At 43.5% G+C, this 23,067-nt stretch overlaps 1 protein-coding gene across 2 annotated transcripts; it reads right to left on the reverse strand.

The window, feature by feature from the left end:
- Positions 1-267: 267 nt before the first annotated feature.
- Positions 268-22,979, reverse strand: pcdh12 (protocadherin 12). Of its 2 annotated transcripts, none has more exons than XM_057850087.1 (5): positions 19,743-22,979; positions 6,501-6,592; positions 5,877-6,028; positions 2,694-2,858; positions 268-1,827 (listed from the first exon to the last, which is right to left on the reverse strand). In XM_057850087.1, exons 1-5 carry the CDS (start codon positions 22,554-22,556, stop codon positions 1,601-1,603), a joined length of 3,450 nt encoding a protein of 1,149 aa, XP_057706070.1. In that variant the 5' UTR covers positions 22,557-22,979; the 3' UTR covers positions 268-1,600. The 2 variants fall into 2 exon arrangements, with proteins under 2 accessions (XP_057706070.1, XP_057706069.1); XM_057850086.1 differs by having other exon boundaries at positions 2,694-2,861; positions 19,743-22,917.
- Between the last annotated feature and the right edge of the window lie 88 nt (positions 22,980-23,067).

A 23,067-nucleotide genomic window follows, 5' to 3' on the forward strand; every position in this document is an offset into this window, starting at 1 on the left:
CTGTTTATTATTACATGAACTTGAGTTTATTGTAAAGAAAGGTACAAAATGTTGATAACAAAATATTTGATTTGGAACATAAAATGTTCAAAGTACTTAATTCTTCCCACCAACAACATTTTATTAGATTTCAAGTTTGCTCACCCAATCTGGTCAACATATGTTCAAGGCAGGTGAACGTTACCCCCGCATACATAAACCGCCACATCTGTGCACCCCTCTTTAGGAGCCAGTTTGAACCCCCCCCCCCCACACACACAAAAAAAAAACTCAGTGTTGATGCCATTTTCCTACCAACACTTTATTCGCCATTAAACCGACTTCCTTTTTCATACTTCCTGTTTCCCCTCTTTATTGTTTCCAACCTTCTCGTGACAACTTGTCTATTTGTCCTCAAAGACAAAATCGTCTTCATTTTCCTCTTTCCAGTACAAAGTCCAATTTTATTCATGGCTACAGCAAACAAAATTGGATCCAGGCGAAACGGTGCTCATTCATCAGTGCAATCAAATGTCATATTTCATCATTTTACATATCACGTAACATTTTTTTAAAACTTCAATCCGACTAAAGTATGAAAATGCATATACAGAACATGAAACGCTTCACAACCAAAACCAAAACTTAATGGCATCAAAATCCATCAATTCACCAAATATCAACTCAATACAACATTACATTTTGGTACGAAGGTGTGTCATGAGTAGACCCACAAGAAGTATCAGAAAGTTAATATAGAAAAGAAAAGAATTTTGGTTTGATGTTACTATTTTCAGTAGGTTTTTTTTCTTTTCAGAAATCCTTGCTACCTTGACTATTATATAAAAATTCAGCTCAAAGAGCCAGTTTCTCTGAGCCAAAAAAGGGTATTTTGAAATTTGGTAGACATGTGAATCATGACTAGATGAACAAAAAGGTCTCAAAAAGCTATACTATTTAATTAATAGGAAAGCTTCTAGTCTGGTTTGAAGCGTTAATCTTCCGAGTCATTTTCTGGAATCTTATGGTCCTTTATTTAAATTTTTTTTTTTTTTTTAACATTTGGCACGTGAAGCCAGTTTCACTTTGCTGCATGAAATTTGGTGGACATGTCTATCACAAGTAGATCAATAGGGATATTTTTTTTAAAAAGGCAGAGGAAGACTGACATCTTGACGGCTATTTCTACATTCATTTGTTCCCACGGCACATATGGAAGATGCTGAATACCAAAAGTCATATTTTTGGTCATTGGTTGCAATCTTGACCAAATTTTTATCTCTTTCGTCATGTTCCAACTTGTGGTTATTTTTACAAGGTGTGTATGCTTTTGTGTAATTTGGCATGTAAATGTATTTCTGAGTTTGTAAAAGTATTTCATATTTTGTTCTTATTTTTGTAAAGTTGATTGGCTACCCTAACCACTATAAGTACAAAAAAGATAATAAAAGCTAGCTTCAAATGACGATTGTCAAAGGAAATATGGGTATTAAGGCACTATTTGGACACACATCATGTGTGAAAAGGTTGCAGTCAAGCCAAAACAAATCATTTTAAATTAACAAAAAAAAAAAGAGATGATGTAACATAAAGACTCCTGTAATTTGTTTGGTATCCAGTGTTAAAAGCGTCCAGAGCGCGGGTCCAGGTCCCTCCTTGGGCTGCCAACAGCAGGCGTGGCAGGGTCCGCTTCTAGTGAGCGCCGATACGCCGAAGACAGCCGGTAGAGGACATCGGCCCGAGGACCTGGGTGTGAGTCGGCCTTCTGCGTCATCAGCATTTCAAAGAGCGTGCTGACTTCTGACAGCAAGGCCCCGCCTAGTTGTCCGTCCTTGTCCGGGGTTTTCCCTGGAAGAGATAACAAGAGTACCAGTGGAGGTTTGAATCATTTATGGTTTAATACAGTATCTCGAAAATGCACTGAATTACTCTAAAACGGTCACTTCAAACCAAAATGGCAGACTTAGGTCTTTTTGGCATAAGTTCTTGAGACTTTTTAGTGGATCTACACATAGTTAATGTGCTTGCCAAAGTTCATGTAACTACGTCAAACTGGTTCTGGCGGCAGATTATTCAAAAGAGATCCCACGAGACAAAGATTCTTGGAAATTATACCTAAAATTATTTTCTGTCTTGAGACATTTTTGTGGGTCTTTTCATGGTTAATGTGTCCTGTCAAATTTCATGTTGCTATGTAAATCTGGTTTTAGGCCTGCATTTTTAAAAGACATCCCATGGGGAAAAGATTCTTGGAAATGACACCTACAACGGTCACTTTACAGTAAAATGGCATATTTTCTGTGTCTTTTCAGGCATATTTTCTGTGTCTTTTCGGGCATAGCTTCTTGAGACGTTTTTGTGGGTCTCCTCACGATAAATGTGCCTGCCAATGTTCATGGTGCTATATAAAACTGGGGCTGAAATTTCAAAAGGCATTCCACAGCGCAAAAAAAAAATGGAGGACTTATGATGTTTTTTGGACATACCTTCTGGAGACTTTTCGTAGGTCTATTAGTGACATGCCTGCCAAAATTCGCGAGGCCATGTAAGACTACTTTCAGGGGCTGAATTTTCAAAGGAATTATCAGAGAACGCTACTGTGTCAATACAATTTTAGGAACTAAAATGTAGTGACCATTCTATTTTTGAATGGTTGAAATGTTAGTCAAATTGCTTTATAAGACATTATGACAGACAAATTTGTTTAGTCATACCGAATGTGGAGAAGGATGACGAGGAATCCAAGGTGTGACGTGGCATCAGCTCGCTGTCAGAGGACGGCGGTTCATTGGGCACAAAGACGTTGTCGTGGTAGTCCCCTGACAGAGTGACAGACAGACGTGCCATCCACGATGGGTCGACAACTTCCGAGAAGGCGTCTTCTGAAGGAACACAAAGGTCGTGTTTGAATGGTGGCTTCCTATTTGTGTTGTTTAGTCTGTTCTTGCTCTTTGTTGGTCTGACCTAGTCTTTGTTATATGTATTCTTTTATTGTTGTCCTTGTCAGCTTTTGTCCTGAACTGCTATTTTTTCTAGTTCTGCTCTTTTATTCTTGATCTAATATTCTGTTTGCCTTCAGTACTTAATAAAGGCTGTCAAGAAGCAACTCAAGTAGTTCTTCTTGTGGACTCGAGCTTTGAAGTCTTCCTCCTCCTTCATTCGTGAACTGATCGTCTTGAAACTTGGTCGCGATGTAGCATGGACCAGTATCTAATGATCCTCGGTGATCATTTACAATGATAGACATCCAATTATGTGAGTCTTTTTGTGCTTCTGTGAATTGAAATGAGTGTGTCAATAGTAGACATCCAATGGATTGGATTGGATGTCTATCGCCGTCAATGGCAGCCAATGAGTTAATACTTCTTCTGTCACTGTCACTCTCCTGTCTAAAAGTTCTTGTCCTTATTTATGTATTTATTTTTGGACAACTATTTTCTTGGTATATTCTGTCCTGTGTTGTATAGTTCCTTTTCTGTCCTGTTCTTGTTCACGTGGTCAAATATGTAGTTTTATTTGCTTTCTTCCCCATACTTCTAGTTGAAAATTAAGTGTTGGAAAGTGCATGTCAAGTCCTGAATGAAACCAATTGAGGAACAACATTAACAATGATTGAAAACTCAAAAAACAGTAACAGTCCAACAACAAGAGTCGCCTCAGGTGTCGTTTCAAAAAGGTCTAACTCCCTTAGTCTCCTTCATTGTTGTAGCACAAACACATGCAAGCCATTAGGACCCCCACACAGCCAGAAATTGTGGATGTGGTGCCCGGTCAGTTAAGCCCCTTCTTTCCTGTCTTTGTTTAAACCCTCTTGAAAACCTTTCAAGTTTTTGCTGGAAGCAATAACAAACAAAGAAATCACATTCTGCCAGAAGCGGCTGACACGTCACACTCGCAGTCCTTACGTTCTGGGTATGAATTTATACTGAATCAGTAACATGAATGTTGTGACAAAAAAATGATTCAACAGATATTCCTTCAATTGGAAAAAGAATAAGAGTGTATCAATAACAAGCTCCTCAATCAATACAAAATCCGCCAGTAATCCAAAGATAAATCGATTGTCTAGCTTTGCATCGGCGATTGTGAGGCTAGGAATCGTTTTTTTCTGTGGCTTCACATTGTTTTCTTTTTTAAAATACTGAGCACTCTCAAAAAAAGTGCTGTTGTAGACAAACTTAAAAATAAAAGACTTACCATGTATGGCTTGTTGTTTCGCATGATTTATCGGGCTTTTATTTTTAAGCTTGCCAGCGTGTTTCCGAAATCATTTCTGCAGCATGTTTGATATATAACCAAAACTCTGTGAAATTCTAGGAAAATAAGATTTAAAATATTCCTAGACATTCTGAAAATATATAACCAAAGACATGTTTAACACTTTTAACACCTTGAAAATGTAATTTTAATGTAATATTTTTTTTTCAATTTATCCTTGTTTTTACTTTTGACGGGTGGTTTCTTTTTTATATGCATACCGGCTTTTTTTTTTTTTTCTTGGCTTCTAACGCATTCCCGCAAACTACAGTGTACACAATAGATCCGGTATTGTTACCATTCTACTCCATCTTCAAGTGTAACTGAATCTTAAGCCCGCAGGAACAGAAGGAAAAAATGTCAAAGGGCCCAAAAAGAAAAAAAAAAAACATCGGAATGTTGGCAGCGGAATCAAAGGTTCCACTCACTGTATATGACACAGGTGTGAGCTACACACATATACACGTACAGTGTTTGAAGGTTGCCTGATAACTCATGCAGTGCCATTGACGATGATAGATGTCGAATCACCCTTTTTTGCAAATTTGAATAAGTTTGTCATTGGAGATGTCCAAACCCTAACCTAATTTGGAATCCTAACGCTACTTTGAAAAGCTACTTTGTAACCTTTGAGACCCTACTTTGAAATTCTAACCCTAGTTTGAAATTACCGAAACTACACGTTATACACTATACGTTTTATTTTTCCTTTTAGTACTAAATTGCTGCATACCCACTTGAATTGTAAATAATTGCTTTCATGATTGATCAGATGCTGCTTAACCTTTGTGCTTACCTGGTATGGGTGAAAGTAAATGAATGAACAAATGAAGAAGTCCACAGTCAGTGCAATTACAGCACATTAGTACATTATCTTAGCTCATGTGCTCACTTACGCCAGCACACAAGGACACAAGTTCGCAAGTCTACTTTTTGCTAGCTTTCCCTACGTCTAACAAAGCTAACATCTTAGATGCTCATGTCAATGTCATTGTTGATAAAACTTCAAATCCAGGCTGTTATTACCATTTACATCGACATTCATTCATCCGCTATTTAAAGTATAGGCCCTCAAATATAAAATATACATTCAACATTTACCAGAATATAAACTCTCCTAGGCTAAAAAAAAAACAACAACAAAAAACACTTATTTTTCCTCTTCTTCGTCTTCTGCTGCTTCTTCGTGGGGATCTTGGGGGGCCAGTAGGCGGTTGGAAACTAAATCTCGAAGAGTACATATTGCACAGTATCGATGCAATATTTCTTAGTACTAAGCGATACCGATATTGGTATTGTTGCTACACTAACAATTTTTACATGTTCCAGTGGCATAATTGTTTTTACTTGTGATGCATTTTTTTACTCATTTCTTCCCACTGTGGTTACTTCATGTTCAGGTGAGGGTTTTTTCACTTTTGACTTGACTAGTGCAGCATTAGCGTGGATAGTAACTTGCAGACAAGCTAACTGCAAGTGGATATATGTGATTTCCTCTTTGCTTTGCTAGCATGGCTTTTGTCCAAGTTTTTTTCCCCTTTTTTTCACCAAAGTAGCTTTTAACAGGAAGTCAGTGGAATTACAAACAAGTGTGTGATCTGCTTTTAGACCAAAGTCAATATATCCGTCATTATTCGTACCTGTGTTTTTGAGCAGGTCGTGTAGCCCCTCCTCCAGTTGCGGGTCGATGGGCGAGTCCCTTCCTGCCTCCCAGTCCATGTCGCCGACCTCACTCTCGCCATGCCCGCTGTCCTTGGTGCTCTGCCAATCAGAACAATCCTGGCCTGCATACCTACAAAGACATTTGTCCATATGTCACCACTTAACTCAATTACGGTTGTCGCGATATTGAAATTTTATGCTCCCAAAATACTAAATACCATCGATACTTTGATACTTTTGACAGTACTAAACTCATTGACTGTGATAGACTTCTTATTTCCTAGTTACCCTAAATTAAGTAATTTCTTTCTCTCAGCGCAGTCAAGGGCAGCCAATTGAGTAAAAATTCAATTGAGTACGTTCTTGCTCGAAAAAAAAATGTCAGGTGATAACACAATTCCTGTGACTGTTTGACTTCCTGTTTATCTGTCCTATTTATTCCTGGCACGGAAAGTCTTAAAAATTCATCATCCTGAAGGCTGTCCTTAATATTTTGAGTGTGTCAATGTTTGGAAATTACCCTGAAGTCAAACGCTCCAATAAGTTGATGGTGCTTTTGCAAAAAAAAGAGGAATAAGGTGAGAAAGAGGATGAAGTCTGACCTTGTGCCTCGGTGCGAGTATTTGTTCCCGCGGAAGTTGGTCCGAGGCTGCAACTGACCTTGACGAAGGAGCGACAGCAGCTGGGAAATTTGCTGCAAGCCACAAACAACAAAAAGTCAATTGACAATTGAATGGATAAATAACAAAGTATGTACGCATGCCTGTCCTCAGCAGTCAAGATTTTGCAGAGGAATCAATGTCAGAGCCCCTGTTTACCCACATTTCTCTTTGACCCCTCAAGGGTCAATTCTTGGACCACTCTTATTTAACATCTATATGCTTCCGTTAGCTCAGATAATGGAACAGTATGACATCTCCTATCACGCCTATGCAGATGACACACAACTGTACATTTCTGTGTCCCCACATGATTATAGTCCCTTAGTCACCCTGAGCAAATGCATTCATTAAATCAATGAATGGATGTGCCAGAATTTTCTCCAGTTAAATGTGCAGAAGACAGAGGTGATCATTTTTGGGCCAAAAAAGGAAAGGTCAAAGATAAGCAGCCAACTTAGCACAATGTCACTTACAGCTACAAATCAAGTCAGAAACCTTGGCGTAATTATGACTCAGACCTAAAATTTGATAGCCATTTAAAGTCCGTCACTAAATCCGCTTATTACCACCTAAAAAATATAACCAGAATTAAGGGGCTTCTGACTCAACAAGACATGGAAAAACTTATGCATGCATTCATTTTCAGCAGATTGGACTATTGCAACGGTATATTTACAGGTCTTGATAAAAAATCAGTCAGGAAGTTGCAGCTGGTACAGAATGCTGCAGCCAGAGTCCTCACAAATACAAGGAAGCTGGACCACAGTACACCAGTTTTGAAATCGCTACACTGGCTTCCAGTAAGTCAAAGGATAGACTATTAAATACTACTGCTCGTCTACAAAACACTTAATGGCCTTGGACCAAAATACATGCTTGACTTGTTAGAGTCCTATGAGACATCTAGACCCCTAAGGTCGTCTGGAACCGGTCTTCTGCATGTTCCAAGAACAAGAACCAAGCAGGGTGAGGCAGCATTTAGTTATTATGCTCCTCACCTCTGGAACAAGTTACCCGAACGTCTGAAGTATGCTCAAACTGTTAGCTCTTTTAAATCAGGGCTAAAAACGCTTTTGTTTAGCACTGCATATCTATAACTGTCTATATATTTCAATCTACCTGCTTTCTATTCCTCTTGTTTTTATCTCCATTGCTGATTTCTATTATTATTAGTAGTAGTAGTTTTTGTTTTATTTTTATTTTATTTATTTATTTTTATTCTGTGATTAAATGCGATCTTTTGTCTTCGTTTCTACGTTGTGTTGATTTAAATGTGATTTTTATGATCTTCATATGATGTAAAGCACTTTGAATTGCCTTGTGTTGAATTGTGCTATATAAATAAATTTGCCTTGCCTTGCCTTGATTGACATTAATAATAGCAAGTCACTTATTATTTTTTAGAATTTTGTTTTCCCCTAACCCTATGACGCCAAATACCCTTAATTTATTAAATTAAAGCTGTTCGAACAGTAGGACTGTTCTTGATGTGTTCCCTCAGTGTCGTAAGTGGTGATATGCCGTAGTTACAGTGTGGTCAATGTAAAAACTGAGGTTGGGAATCTTTGGCATGAGGCCGATTCGATATGGATCTAGATCAGTTGTCTCCAAACTATTCGGGTGCAGGATTTCATTCAAACAAGACAAAACTTTTACACCAATATGGTGTCTTATAAGTGTAATCAGTTGATTGCTGTTTTAGCATAAACCCCATTGGTTAAATTGTCTGTGCTCAGTCGGTTGGAACAGAAACCAGGACCCACAGTGGCCCTTGAGGGCCAGTTTGGAGTCCCCTGCTCTATGTGTGATTCGATACAAAAATATTTTCTTTAAAGCCATAACGGTTTTGATTATGATTCAGTTCAGTTTGGAAGCAATACAATTTGATATGATATTGGGATATGAAGCGAAACAATTCGATACCACAACACAAAAAAAACACTCAGATTTTCAACTCCACACAGGACTTGAATTACAGTAATAACAGTTATAGGTCATCCTAAAAGTAAAACATGGCCTTTTTTTATGTTCAGTACGTATGTTACATTATACGACAGAAAACTTTTTTCTTTTTTTTTTTTTTTTTTTTTGATTGATGGGCCATGTTTTGAAACCTCGTAGATATCTACATCTATCTACAAACACGGAAATCAAGCAAATCAGTGCAGCGCAGTGGCTTCGCCCAGCGGATACAATTTTTGATGGAGGTAACTACATTGGCACGACACCGGTCCTAAGCAGCCTGGTTTAGAATTCTCCTCAAGAATGATGGGAAACAAAAAAACGCTTATTTTCAACTTATTATTATGAATATTCTTGTAAGTTGATTGTATTGCTGACACTGCGTTTCGGAGTCATCAACATGTTGTGCCCCCCCCTGCCCCAGAAGTCAAACTCCGCCTATGAATTTATTGTTTCTTCATGGCCCTATAAGTAACAACAGAATCTCAAAAACAACCATGACATCAAAAACAGTGAAATACATCCATGCTTGTTCGGTAACAAAAGTGCTAAATTTAATCCTAAATAGAGCCTAGTGCTTAGTGATATCAAGTGGGTGAAAATGGGTAACAAATGTGGCATATATTGGTCTGAATATTGAACTCATTGTCTCCTTCAAGGAGGAGGGCTGATTCACTGGAACCCTCAGACTTCAAATGGATTGGAGCATTGGACGACTACTGGTGATAAATTAATTTAAGTTTAAAACAAGGATGAAAATAGACAATCACCGTCAATGGCACTGAAGGAGTTCCCAAGTAAAAATGCAATTTCAATCTGTTCATGCAAAATTCCAAATCAAACAGGTTTTAACTCTAGGATGATGTATTTTTGGGATGTTAAGGAATAGTTTGAATATTATTGCCCCACAAGTATGCTGTTTCAATAGCAACTCAAGCATGGCACCACAACCATTTCGGAAACACGCTGTTCAGCTTCAAAGTAAAAGTCAAATCATGCATAACATGAAGCAGCACTTGGTAATGCTTTTATTCTGAAGTTGGTCCACAGCTGCAGTCATGCCACTACTTTCTCCTTTGCCAACACCTGTTATGTGAGCGTTCTATTTAAAAAAAAAAAAAAAAAATTGTGAAACCTCAGATAAACAGCCCCAAGACTCATGCTAGCCGATGAACAGCCTGACAATAGATGTATCTTTGGATTACTTGTGTATTTTGTATCGATTGAGAACCTTGCTATCGATACACTTGTATTTCTTGGCCTAACAAACAAATATCAGTCGAATCAGTATGTTTTTTTGTCAGAACTCTAATAAAACAGTTCATCTTAAAGCAACTCTGGTCGTCAGTGGCAGTCAATGTGTTAAATTATGGAAAAACATAAAGCGGTTATGGCACAAGGAAAGTTGTTGACGTGTTTCTTAAGTTTGAATAATTCTAAGTGGTTATATGCCATATCTACTCAGAGGTTACTATAAAAACAGCCATTTTTTTTAAACAACTCTGGTTCGTCTATTATCAACTTCATACATTCAATTTCTTCACCAATTTTTTTGTACAGATGCCATCTTATTGCGTTATATCACAGGTCAAGGTCACCCGCATGCGTAATCCTCAAGCCACAACCATAGACAATGGATACTAAGTGCCTCATTGAATTGGGCATGTCGGCCTTTCTACATGGCAATAGCTAGCTTGCTATAATTCCTGTAAATTGTTTGCAGTCGCGTGTAATAAATAGAATTAGTTAAACTTTGTTTTCTGTTTTGCATTCATCTGTAAACAAAAAAAAACATGTTTGACAAGCATTTACCATATTGGATCATATCGCAGTACGCTACCAAGCCCTGCATGTTAAGTATGTAAGGGTATTTAATATAGCATACTGTATGTTTAGTGGGGCAAATAAGTATTCAACCACTAATTGTGCAAGTTCTCCCACTTGAAAATATTAGAGAGGCCTGTAATTGTCAACATGGGTAAACCTCAACCATGAGAGACAGAATGTGAAAAAAAAACAGAAAATCACATTGTTTGATTTTTAAAGAATTTATTTGCAAATCATGGTGGTGGAAAATAAGTATTTGGTCAATACCAAAAGTTCATCTCAATACTTAGTTATGTACCCTTTGTTGGCAATAACGGAGGCCAAACGTTTTCTGTAACTCTTCACAAGCTTTTCACACACTGTTGCTGGTATTTTGGCCCATTCCTCCAAGCAAATCTCCTCTAGAGCAGTGATGTTTTGGGGCTGTCGTTGGGCAACATGGACTTTCAACTCCCTCCACAGATTTTCTATGGGGTTGAGATCTGGAGACTGGCAAGGCCACTCCAGGACCTTGAAATGCTTCTTACGAAGCCACTCCTTTGTTGCCCTGACTGTGTGTTTGGGATCATTGTCATGCTGAAAGACCCAGCCACGTCTCATCTTCAATGCCCTTGCTGATGGAAGGAGATTTTCACTCAAAATCTCTCGATACATGGCCCCATTTATTCTTTCCTTTACACAGATCAGTCGTCTTGGTCCCTTTGCAGAAAAACAGCCCCAAAGCATGATGTTTCCACCCCCATGCTTCACAGTGGGTATGGTGTTCTTTGGATGCAATTCAGTATCCTTTCTCCTCCAAACACGAGAACCTGTGTTTCTACCAAAAAGTTATATTTTGGTTTCATCTGACATAACATATTCTCCCAGTCCTCTTCTGGATCATCCAAATGGTCTCTAGTGAACCGCAGACGGGCCTGGACGTGTACTTTCTTCAGCAGGGGAACACGTCTGGCAGTGCAGGATTTTAGTCCCTGGCGGCGCATTGTGTTACTGATAGTAGCCTTTGTTACTGTGGTCCCAGCTCTCTGTAGGTCATTCACTAGGTCCCCCCGTGTGGTTCTGGGATTTTTGCTCACCGTTCTTGTTTTCATTTTGACGCCACGGGGTGAGATCTTACATGGAGCTCCAGATCGAGGGAGATTATCAGTGGTCTTGTATGTCTTCCATTTTCTAATAATTGCTCCCACAGTTGATTTCTTTACACCAAGCGTTTTACCTATTGCAGATTCAGTCTTCCCAGCCTGGTGCAGGTCTACATAGTGGCCATAGGCCATAGTGGAGTTTGGAGTGTGACTGACTGAGATTGTGGACAGGTGTCTTTTATACCGATAATGAGTTAAAACAGGTGCCATTAATACAGGTATCGAGTGGAGCCTCGTTAGACCTCGTTAGAAGTTCGACATCTTTGACAGCCAGAAATCTTGCTTGTTTGTAGGTGACCAAATACTTATTTTTCACTCTAATTTGGAAATAAATTCTTTAAAAATCAAATAATGTGATTTTTTTTTTTTTCACATTTTGTCTCTCATGGTTGAGGTTTACCCATGGTGACAATTACAGGCCTCTCTAATCTTTTCAAGTAGGCGAACTTGCACAATTGGTGGTTGACTAAATACTTATTTGCCCCAATGTATTTTTTTAACCTATCTTGTTTAGCTGCCTAGCGACGGAGAATACGAATCTGAGTGTCTCTATAGAATGAACAGTTTTAACGTGCAAGTCATGTGACATGTTAGTCACATGATGTGCAGATGTTGAGTTTTATGTAAATATAAATGCCAATAAAACAAAACTGACAAACCACAGTCAGAGTTTGTTATCATATCATATGAGAAGCAGCTGTTGATGTCCATCACATATGCACACACAACTGAAGGTTAATCTGTCAGCGCGTGTGTTTTTGCACGTGTGTTTCACAGGAAGTGACCTTCATGTTAAAAAAAAAGTCTATTCTTCTTTTCTGGCTGCTTTCCTTCCAGGATGGGCGCTGAAATGAGCACAGCATCGGTGTGCTGCCAAATGGGCCACGAGGGCGGGGGGAACGGGGTCGGTGTGGAGTGATGCATGCTGGGTAGAAACATTAATAGCTTCCTTTTCCAACCCAGGAATTTTGTCGGAGTGTCACGAGCGTAACATGGACATCCTCCGTCATGACAAGAGATGAATGCCCCTTAAAGCACATTTGCCCCTTAATATGAATACATAAATTAAAAAACAGGAAGTGGCTTCAAATCCAAGAGGTTCCCCAAAATGAACGGTAATGTTCATGATGTGTGTCTCAAATATGCACATGCATGAAGTACTCCTATACAAAGACACGTGCACATGGACACATGCAAACACAAAACAAACACATAAGCACAAATACAAACAAATACTCCCAAGCACTGACATTAAAAAACTGCTTTCTAAATATACAAAACAGGATAAACAACCATAGTGGGTGTATGCGAAACTCCGAAGTGGCATGTTAAAACTGTTCAGTTTATAAAGATGTTCAGATTACTATTCTCCATATCTAGGCAGCTGAACAGCAAAAATGGGAGGGGGGGGCACGGAGTTAATGCAAAAAGTTTCAGCGAAACAAGGCTCAAGAAAAAGTCTCATGAAAACAATACATGCCATTTTTTTTTCCGAATGTTTTTTGATCCTCTCTCTTGTGAAAAGCCTTTTTCCCAAAAAGAAAAAAAAAAAAAATCCTAACCGCAGTTTTCCCAAAAATACGTTTGAGTGGTCTAAAACAAACTTTCAAAAAGTAAACATAGTACTTAACCCTTTATAGGTTGACTATTATATTATGTATATAGAGTGACTATTTTTGGTCATTTAAAAAAAAAAACTTCATTTAGTCATTATTAATTATTATTATTTTGTATTTTTTTTTTCATTTATTTTAGGATTTTTTTTTTCAAAAAAATTGAAATGTACATCCATCCATCCATTATCTTCCGCTTAGTCCGGGGTCGGGTCGCGGGGGCAGCAGCTTTAGCAGGGAAGCCCAGACTTCCCTCTCCCCAGCCACTTCAGCCAGCTCCTCCGGCGGGATTCCAAGGCGTTCCCAGGCCAGCCGAGTGACATAGTGTCTCCAGCGTGTCCTGGGTCGAGCCCGGGGCCTCCCGCCGGTGGGACATGCCCGGAACACCTCTCCAGGGAGGCGTCCAGGAGGCATCCGAACCAGATGCCCGAGCCACCTCAACTGGCTCCTCTCAACGCGGAGGAGTAGCGGCTCGATACCAAGCCCCTCCCGGATGACCGAGCTTCTCACCCTATCTCTAAGGGAGAGCCCGGACACCCTGCGGAGGAAACTCATTTCGGCCGCTTGTATCCGGGATCTTATTCTTTCGGTCACGACCCACAGCTCGTGACCATAGGTGAGGGTAGGAACGTAGATCGACTGGTAAATCGAGAGCTTCGCCTTTTGGCTCAGCTCCTTCTTCACCACAACGGACCGGTGCAGAGTCCGCATCACGGCAGACGCTGCACTGATCCGCCTGTCAATCTCCCGCTCCCTCCCACCCTCACTCGTGAACAAGACCCCAAGATACTTGAACTCCTCCACTTGGGGCAGGATCTCATCCCTGACCCGGAGAGGGCATGCCACCCTTTTCCGGCTGAGGACCATGGTCTCGGATTTGGAGGTGCTGATCTTCATCCCAACCGCTTCACACTCGGCTGCGAACCTTCCCAGTGAGAGTTGGAGGTCATGGCTTGATGAAGCCAACAGCACCACATCATCTGCAAAAAGCAGAGATGCAATGCTGAGGTCACCAAACCGGAAACCCTCAACGCTTCGGCTGCGCCTAGAAATTCTGTCCATAAAAATTATGAACAGAATCGGTGACAAAGGGCAGCCTTGGCGGAGTCCAATCCTCACTGGGAACGAATTCGACTTACTGCCAGCAATGCGGACCAGACTCTGACACCGGTCGTACAGGGATCGAACAGCCCTTACCAAGGGGCTTGGTACCCCGTACTCCCTGAGCACCCTCCACAGGATTCCCCTAGGCACACGGTCGAACGCCTTCTCCAAATCCACAAAACACATGTAGACTGGTTGGGCGAACTCCCATGCACCCTCGAGGACCCTGCCGAGGGTGTAGAGCTGGTCCACTGTTCCACGGCCAGGACGAAAACCACACTGCTCCTCCTGAATCCGAGATTCGACTTCCCGACGGACCCTCCTCTCCAGCACCCCTGAATAGACTTTACCGGGGAGGCTGAGGAGTGTGATTCCTCTATAATTGGAACACACCCTCCGGTCCCCCTTTTTAAAAAGGGGGACCACCACCCAATCAAGTCATGCCAATCAAGAGGCATTGTCCCCGATGTTCACGCGATGTTGTAGAGGCGTGTCAGCCATGACAGCCCTACAACATCCAGAGCCTTTAGGAACTCCGGGCGGATCTCATTCACCCCCGGGGCCTTGCCACCGAGGAGCTTACCAACCGCCTCAGTGACTTCAACCCCAGAGATCGAAGAGCCCACCTCAGCGTCCCCAGACTCTGCTTCCTCAAAGGAAGGCGTGTCGGTGGAATTGAGGAGGGCTTCGAAGTATTCTCTCCACCGACTCACGACGTCTCGAGTCGAGGTCAGCAGTACACCATCTTCACTATACACAGTGTTAATAGAGCACTGCTTTCCTCTCCTCAGACGCCGGATGGTGGACCAGAATTTCCTCGAAGCCGTCCGGAAGTCGTTTTCCATGGCCTCACCGAACTCCTCCCATGTCCGAGTTTTTGACTCGTCGACCGCCGAAGCCCCAGTCCGCTTGGCCAGCCGGTACCTGTCAGCTGCCTCCGGAGTCCCACAGGCCAAAAAGGCCCGATAGGCCTCCTTCTTCAGCTTGACGGCATCCCTTACCGCTGGTGTCCACCAGCGGGTTCGGGGATTGCCACCACAACAGGCACCAACCACCTTACGGCCACAGCTCCGATTGGCCGCCTCAACAATGGAGGTGCGGAACATGGCCCACTCGGACTCAATGTCCCCCACCTCCCCCGGGACAAGGGAGAAGTTCTGCCGGAGGTGGGTGTTGAAACTCTTTCTGACAGGGGATTCCGCCAGACGTTCCCAGCAGACCCTCACAATACGTTTGGGCCTGCCAGGTCTGGCCAGCAACTTCCCCCGCCATCGGAGCCAACACACCACCAGGTGGTGATCAGTTGACAGCTCCGCCCCTCTCTTCACCCGAGTGTCCAAAACATGTGGCCGCAGGTCCGATGACACGATTACAAAGTCGATCATTGAACTGTGGCCTAGGGTGTCCTGGTGCCAAGTGCACATATGGACATCCCTATGTTTGAACATGGTGTTCGTTATGGACAAACCGTGACGAGCACAGAAGTCCAATAACAGAACACCACTCGGGTTCTGATTGGGGGGGCCGTTCCTCCCAATCACGCCCCTCCAGGTCTCACTGTTATTGCCCACATGAGCGTTGAAGTCCCCCAGTAGAACGTGGGAGTCCCCAGAGGGGGTGCTCTCCAGCACACCCTCCAAGGACTCCAAAAAGGGTGGGTATTCTGAGCTGCTGTTCGGTGCATAAGCGCAAACAACAGTCAAAACCCGTCCCCCCACCCGAAGGCGGAGGGAGGCTACCCTCTCGTCTACCGGGGTAAACCCCAACGTACAGGCACCAAGCCGGGGGGCAATAAGTATGCCCACACCTGCTCGGCGCCTCTCACCGTGGGCAACTCCAGAGTGGAAGAGTCCAACCCCTCTCGAGAGGATTGGTACCAGAACCCAAGCTGTGTGTGGAGGAGAATCCGACTATATCTAGTCGGAATTTCTCTGCCTCACCCACCAGCTCAGGCTCCTTCCCTGCCAGAGAGGTGACATTCCATGTCCCAAGAGTTAGCTTCTGCAGCTGGGGGTTGGACCGCCAAGGCCCCCGCCTTTGGCTGCCGCCCAACTCTCTGCGCACCCGACCCCTTTGGCCCCTCCCACAGGTGGTGAGCCCATGGGAAGGGGAACCCATGTTGCCTTTTCGGGCTGTGCCCGGCCGGGCCCCATGGGGACAGGCCCGGCCACCAGACGCTTGCCTTCGAGCCCCACCTCCAGGCCTGGCTTCAGAGGGGGGCCCCGGTAACCCGCGTCCGGGCAAGGGAAACTGGAGTTCATGTATTTTTTTCATCATAAGAAGTCATTTTGAGCCACGCTTAGTCTGGACCCTCACCTAGGACCTGTTTGCCATGGGTGACCCTGCCAGGGGCTTAAAGCCCCAGACAACATAGCTCCTAGGATCATTGGGACACGCAAATCCCTCCACCACGATAAGGTGATGACTCACGGAGGAGCCATTTTCATGCCTGAAAATTAAAATAGATAAATACAAATACACTCTGGTTATATCCACCCAAAACACTCAAATTTTATATCCGGTGTTGTATTCAACTCATTGCCTGCCATTGACATCGATAGACGGCGAATTCATTTAAACTGGGAGAACTGGCTATGAATGCTCATATTCCAGTGCCATTGACGACGCAAGACGTCTGATCCATTTTGACTGGGAGGGGCAAATGAACATTGAATGAATCTAGTGCCGTCACTGCCACTCAATGTGTTAAATGAGAGGGTTAAAAATGTTTGTGTACTCGATCTAACTGACTTTAAAGCTTTTCCTTGTTTGTCTTTCTGATTCGGTCAGGAAAAGTAACTTTTTAGCTGGTTTAGTTAGCGTGCAGCCGTAGTGTTGCCTTACACACTTTCATTGTTCTCTGATATCCGAGCTGGACTTGAAAGCAGCATTTCTGGAGGCAGATGACAATGATGAATGACACCACAGCATGCATACAAATTCTGCTTTTGGCCTTCATACACCCTTTCCAATTTTTTTCCAAGCTCCTGTTTGATGGCTTCCTCAGACTGTGTGTGCGTTACTCCCAAGTCCCTAATGGACTTTGCTTTAGATTCATTTCAAAGCCTGCGGGGGAGGGCGAAAGGGGAGCGACGACGGGTTGGGTTGGGGGTGTGCTAGTTAATTAGCGACACACTAACTGTAAGCACATGTTGGATCCAAAATGATCACAGATTGGTGATAGTGGGAGAACAAAATCAAAACCATAGAGAAAGGGAATGGGTCAATATGGGATAAATAAAAAAATAAAAAAGTAAACGAGATTTACAGAAATCATTATAAATTCCAGGCTCGCTGCTAATGTTATAGTGGTCCAAATATACTTCAAATCTATCATAATCTCGCAAAAAATACCACTTGTACCATACTTGTATATCAAATGTACTTAGACCCAAATTAAAACAGTACTTATTTACATCTATTTAAGTGATGTTAGGCCAGTGTTGCACTGATGAATGAGTGAAAATTCAAAGTAAAAAAAAAATAGGCTGCTGCCTGCCTGTTGAAAAGGCTTTTTTTTTCTATTCAATCGAGTACTTTAAATGACAAAAATTGATTTAGCCCACTGGAGTTCAGTGCCTCAATTAATCCTTGGTTTGAATAACCATGTTTTCCATTCCATTGTTTTCAGCAGATGCACTTGGACCCATGATAAACCACCACTTATTTTCTTATATTATTGTGTTGTTGGCCAACTGCGGCACTGATGTTTGAGTTACAAGTTAGTGAAATAATGAACTACTGCCTATATGTTGAAATGTAGACTTTTTTGTATTTAATTCAGGATTTCAAAATTTTAAAAAAAAATCCATTCAGCCAACTGTAGTTCAGTGGCTTAATTAATCCTTTACATAAATAACCCTTTATTTTTTTCTGATGTTTTATTCGTGCCCACATTTGTGTTGAGTGTGAAGTGTGAAAAAGTGGAAAATAGCTGAGTGCAATAATTTTCAAGTCCGGAAAAACTTTCCTTTTTTAATGTGACGTTAGCCCAGTGTTGCACTGGTGAGTTAATTGAAAGTGGATGAAATAATGAAATCATGGAATAAAGTCATGTGATAGCATATACAGTGGGGCAAATAAGTATTTAGTCAGCCACTAATTGTGCAAGTTCTCCCACTTGAAAATATTAGAGAGGCCTGTAATTGTCAGCATGGTTAAACCTCAACCATGAGAGACAGAATGTGGGGAAAAAATCACATTGTTTGATTTTTGAATAATTTATTTGCAAATCATGGTGGAAAATAAGTATTTGGTCAATATCAAAAGTTCATCTCAATACTTTGTTATGTACCCTTTGTTGGCAATAACGGAGGCCAAACGTTTTCTGTAACTCTTCACAAGCTTTTCACACACTGTTGCTGGTATTTTGGCCCATTCCTCCATGCAGATCTCCTCTAGAGCAGTGATGTTTTGGGGCTGTCGTTGGGCAACACGGACTTTCAACTGCCTCTGCAGATTTTCTATGGGGTTGAGACCTGGAGACTGGCTAGGCCACTCCAGGACCTTGAAATGCTTCTTACGAAGCCACTCCTTTGTTGCCCTGGCTGTGTGTTTGGGATCATTGTCATGCTGAAAGACCCAGCCACGTCTCATCTTCAATGCCCTTGCTGATGGAAGGAGATTTTCACTCAAGATCTCTCGATACATGGCCCCATTCATTCTTTCCTTTACAGAGATCAGTCGTCCTGGTCCCTTTGCAGAAAAACAGTCCCAAAGCATGATGTTTCCACCCCCATGCTTCACAGTGGGTATGGTGTTCTTCGGATGCAATTCAGTATTCTTTTTCCTCCAAGCAAGAGAACCTGTGTTTCTACCAAAAAGTTCTATTTTGGTTTCATCTGACCATAACGCATTCTCCCAGTCCTCTTCTGGATCATCCAAGTGCTCTCTAGCGAACCGCAGACGGGCCTGGACGTGTACTTTCTTCACCAGGTGGACACGTCTGGCAGTGCAGGATTTGCGTCCCTGGCGGCGCATTGTGTTACTGATAGTAGCCTTTGTTTTTGTGGTCCCAGCTCTCTGTAGGTCATTCACTAGGTCCCCCCGTGTGGTTCTGAGATTTTTGCTCCCCGTTCTTGTTATCATTTTGATGCCGCGGGGTGAGGAGGGAGTTGAAAGTCCGTGTTGCCCAACGACAGCCCCAATACATCACTGCTCTAGAGGAGATCTGCATGGAGAAATGGGCCAAAATACCAGCAACAGTGTGTGAAAAGCTTGTGAAGAGTTACAGAAAACGTTTGGTCTCCGTTATTGCCAACAAAGGGTACATAACAAAGTATTGAGATGAACTTTTGGTATAGACCAAATATTTATTTTACACCATGATTTGCAAATAAATTCTTTAAAAATCAAACAATGTGATTTTCTGTTTTTTTTCTCCAGTTTCTGTCTCTCATTGTTGAGGTTTACCCATGTTGACAATTACAGGCCTCTCTAATATTTTCAAGTGGGAGAACTTGCACAGTTAGTGTTTGGCTAAATACTTATTTGCCCCACTGTAGGTCGTGTTTTTCAGAAGCTTGAGGACTTACCTGCACTTCTGGGGATGCAGATGAGAGCTCAATGGAGTCCGCAAAGGCCGCCATGGACAGCCGCACCAGATTCCGGAGCATCTGTCGCTGTTCAGCATCACTTGAGCCCCGACCCTCTGACATCTTGGACCTCCTGAGCGTCGGCTGACCTGTGGGAGCCGCCATAGGAGTCGTTTCCCGCTTTAAGGTGCTCGAACGGGACCCCGAAGAAGACGCAGATGATGGGTTTCTTGACTTCCGAAGGGTTCGATTGGATGCAGCGGGCGTCAGAGGTAAAGCGACATCCAGCTGGATGTTTGCAGGTTTACGTAATGTTCTGCCGGGAAGGGCGTCAACCTCCAGGTGGGTTTGGGAATGTAAGCTTGAGTTCATCATCAGCGGTGTCAGTTCATAAAGTTTCTCTGCATGTTCGTCATGTGACGGAGTCAGCAGAATCTTTTCACTCTCGTCCAACGGGGGCTCCTCTTTGCGGTCCCTCATAACAGGAATCAGCTGAATGTCCGACTTCCTGATGTTCTTCTGCGGGCGTCGCGGGTGGCGGGTGTATGTGGACTCAGCTTGCCTGCAGTTGTAGGCCCGGTGGTCCCTTTTGTCAGACCGACAGAAGGTGGTAACCGAGGCAATAGCGAAAAGCAGCAAGAGGCACGTTGCCCCCAAGCAGATGGCCAGCATCATTGTGAAGCTGAGCCGCCCCCGGTCCCCAGTGGATGAGTTCTTCAAGTGATCCTTGAGGTTGATGAAAGTCACCTCTAGTGTTGCCTTGGTGGACAGGCTGGGGGTCCCCATATCAGAAACAGAAATGCCCACCTTTACTGTTTTCCCAATTAGCTGGGTGGCATTGGTGGTGTTGACGAACAATTGGCCCGTGACCTGGTCCAACCAGAAAAGCCCCTCAGGGTTCCCATCGGTCATAAAGTACTGGAGTTCTCCATTCAGTCCCGAGTCAGAATCTTCTGCCTTTATAACAGAAGCAAAAAATCTGTCGAATCCCTCTCGGACTGAGTGCTCAATGGCCGACCCTTCCTCTGCATCATTTCCTAGCTCCGAAACAATCTCCCCATGATCCGCATTGATGGGAACACTTATTCGAGCAACACCATGTTTGACTCGAGGCTCTTTGATGATTGGGTAGTTATCATTCTCATCCTGGATGTCAATCTGCACTGTGGCCGTGGTCCTAAGAGGCGGGTGACCCTGATCAACGGCCTCCACTAGGAATGAGTATGAGTGGTGCTCTTCATAGTCCAAAGGCTGAAGGACATTTACGACACCGCTTGTTGGGTGGATGGAGAAGGGCTGGTTGGGTGGCTTTGTATTGCTGGAGTTGTGAAGGTGGTACAAAACTTTGCCGCTAAGCTCCGAGTCGGCGTCGTGTGCTTGGACCTTGAGGGCGCGGTAGCCTGCCACATTGTTCTCCCTGAATGAAGCTTTGTAGACCGTAGACGAAAACACCGGTGCGTTATCGTTCTCATCCAAAACTTTGACGGGCAGGTGTTTCACACAGGACAATGGCGGATCTCCATAATCCTGTGCCACCAGCGTCACATTATAACCCATCACCTTCTCCCGATCCAGGACACCTGCAGTTAAGATCATGTAATTGTCACCATGGACTTTTTTGATACGGAAGGGGCCAGAACCATGTTGCATTATAGCTGTCACTTTTCCGTTTTCTCCTGAATCAGCATCAGAAATAATCACCAAAGCAAGGAAGGTGTCCACCGGGGCACCCTCCAGCACTGTCGCAGCCGGGGAGCTGGGATGAGTCCAGGTCATGTGGATCCTCGGGGCATTGTCATTAACATCCAGAAGCTTCACATGGAGCTTGCAGTGTGAGGGAATGGAGTTGGGTCCGCGGTCACGGGCCTGGACAACCACTTCGTAGCTGGTCTGGGCTTCATAGTCCAGGGGAGCTCTGATGCTCACAGCACCACTCTGTGGATCCACGAAGAAGAGCCTCTGAATGTCAGGATGCGTGTGCTTGCTTAAAGAGTACTCCACTTCCCCATTGCTGCCCTGGTCAGGGTCCGTGGCTCTGAGGTTGATGATTGTAGTCCCACGTTCCGTATCCTCAGGTATCTCTACCGTGGGGGCGTTGTCCTCAAACGTGGGACTGTTATCATTAGAGTCCAGAATATTAACTCTGATTAAAGTACTGCCAGACCTCGGGGGGTTCCCCTTGTCCCAAGCCAACAGGGTGAGTTCGAAGGACCCCTGAACTTCCCTGTCCAGTTCTTTGATCACCACTAGCTCCGCCTGCTTAGTCCCACCGTGCGCGGAAGCCAGAGCAAAATGTTGGTTGTCGGACAACGAGTAGGTCTGAAGACCATTGGCTCCCGCGTCTGGATCCACTGCACCCTCCAGAGGAATCTGCATCCGTTGGCCAGCCGTCTCTGAAATCTCCACTTCTTGGACGGGACTGGAGAAGCTAGGACTGTGGTCATTCAGGTCCATCACCTCCACGTGAACTCGCAGGTAGTGCACTGCCCCGCTCTTCCTGTACAGGACACTAAAGGAAATCTCACACTCGTCTGCCCCGTGACACAGCTGCTCCCGGTCCAAGCGTCCCTGGGTGGAGACCTCACCGTCACCAGCGTTGACGGCAAAGGGAAGAGCCCGCCCGTGCTCCACGACCTGGAAGTTCTCCAGAGGACCCACCTGGTCCATTTGCCAGAGGTCATCTACCAGGCAGCCGACCCGAGTTCCCGGAGGTTGCTCCTCCCAAACGCGGTACAGGATGGTGATGGGCTTGTGCTCAGAGCAGCCTGCCTTCCAGCTTATGCTCAGGACCAGAAGTAGATGAAGAAGAAGCATGGTGAAAATGTCTACTGAGTTACCGGTAGAATCATCTAAAGTGATTTTTTTCCAGTTGCAAAACCCAGAGGAGAGGTTCAATCTAGGTACAGGTCTGGTCCAGCTTGGTCAGGAGATCACAATCATATTTTTAAAAAATACAAAACAATGAGTTTAGCATAAAAGTGAGGATCAAATCATTTTTTCCAGTTGTAAAACCTCCCCAAATTAGCTGTTTTAGTCCAGATGCAGGTTCACTTTAAGTGCAGAAGATAATAATTTCCATTTTGGCGTTCACTCCAACAGCTGCTCCCACCATTCCGCTGCACACTTCATCCTCCTCCTCACCGCTGGAAAGTTTTTCCCTTACTGAGGAAGTTTGGAAGTGAGTATCCGCAAGCTGCTGAGCTCGGCCAATAGAGGAGCAGGTGGGCAGGATGCTATGCAAATGAATCCTTCCCCGTCTGAAGGAAACTTGACACCGGGATATAGTTTTTTTTTCCCAACCTGAGGATTATTCCCAAAGTTTTTT

The sequence above is a fragment of the Corythoichthys intestinalis genome, chromosome 11 (genome assembly GCF_030265065.1).
Source record: "Corythoichthys intestinalis isolate RoL2023-P3 chromosome 11, ASM3026506v1, whole genome shotgun sequence".
Lineage (NCBI taxonomy): Eukaryota > Metazoa > Chordata > Actinopteri > Syngnathiformes > Syngnathidae > Corythoichthys > Corythoichthys intestinalis.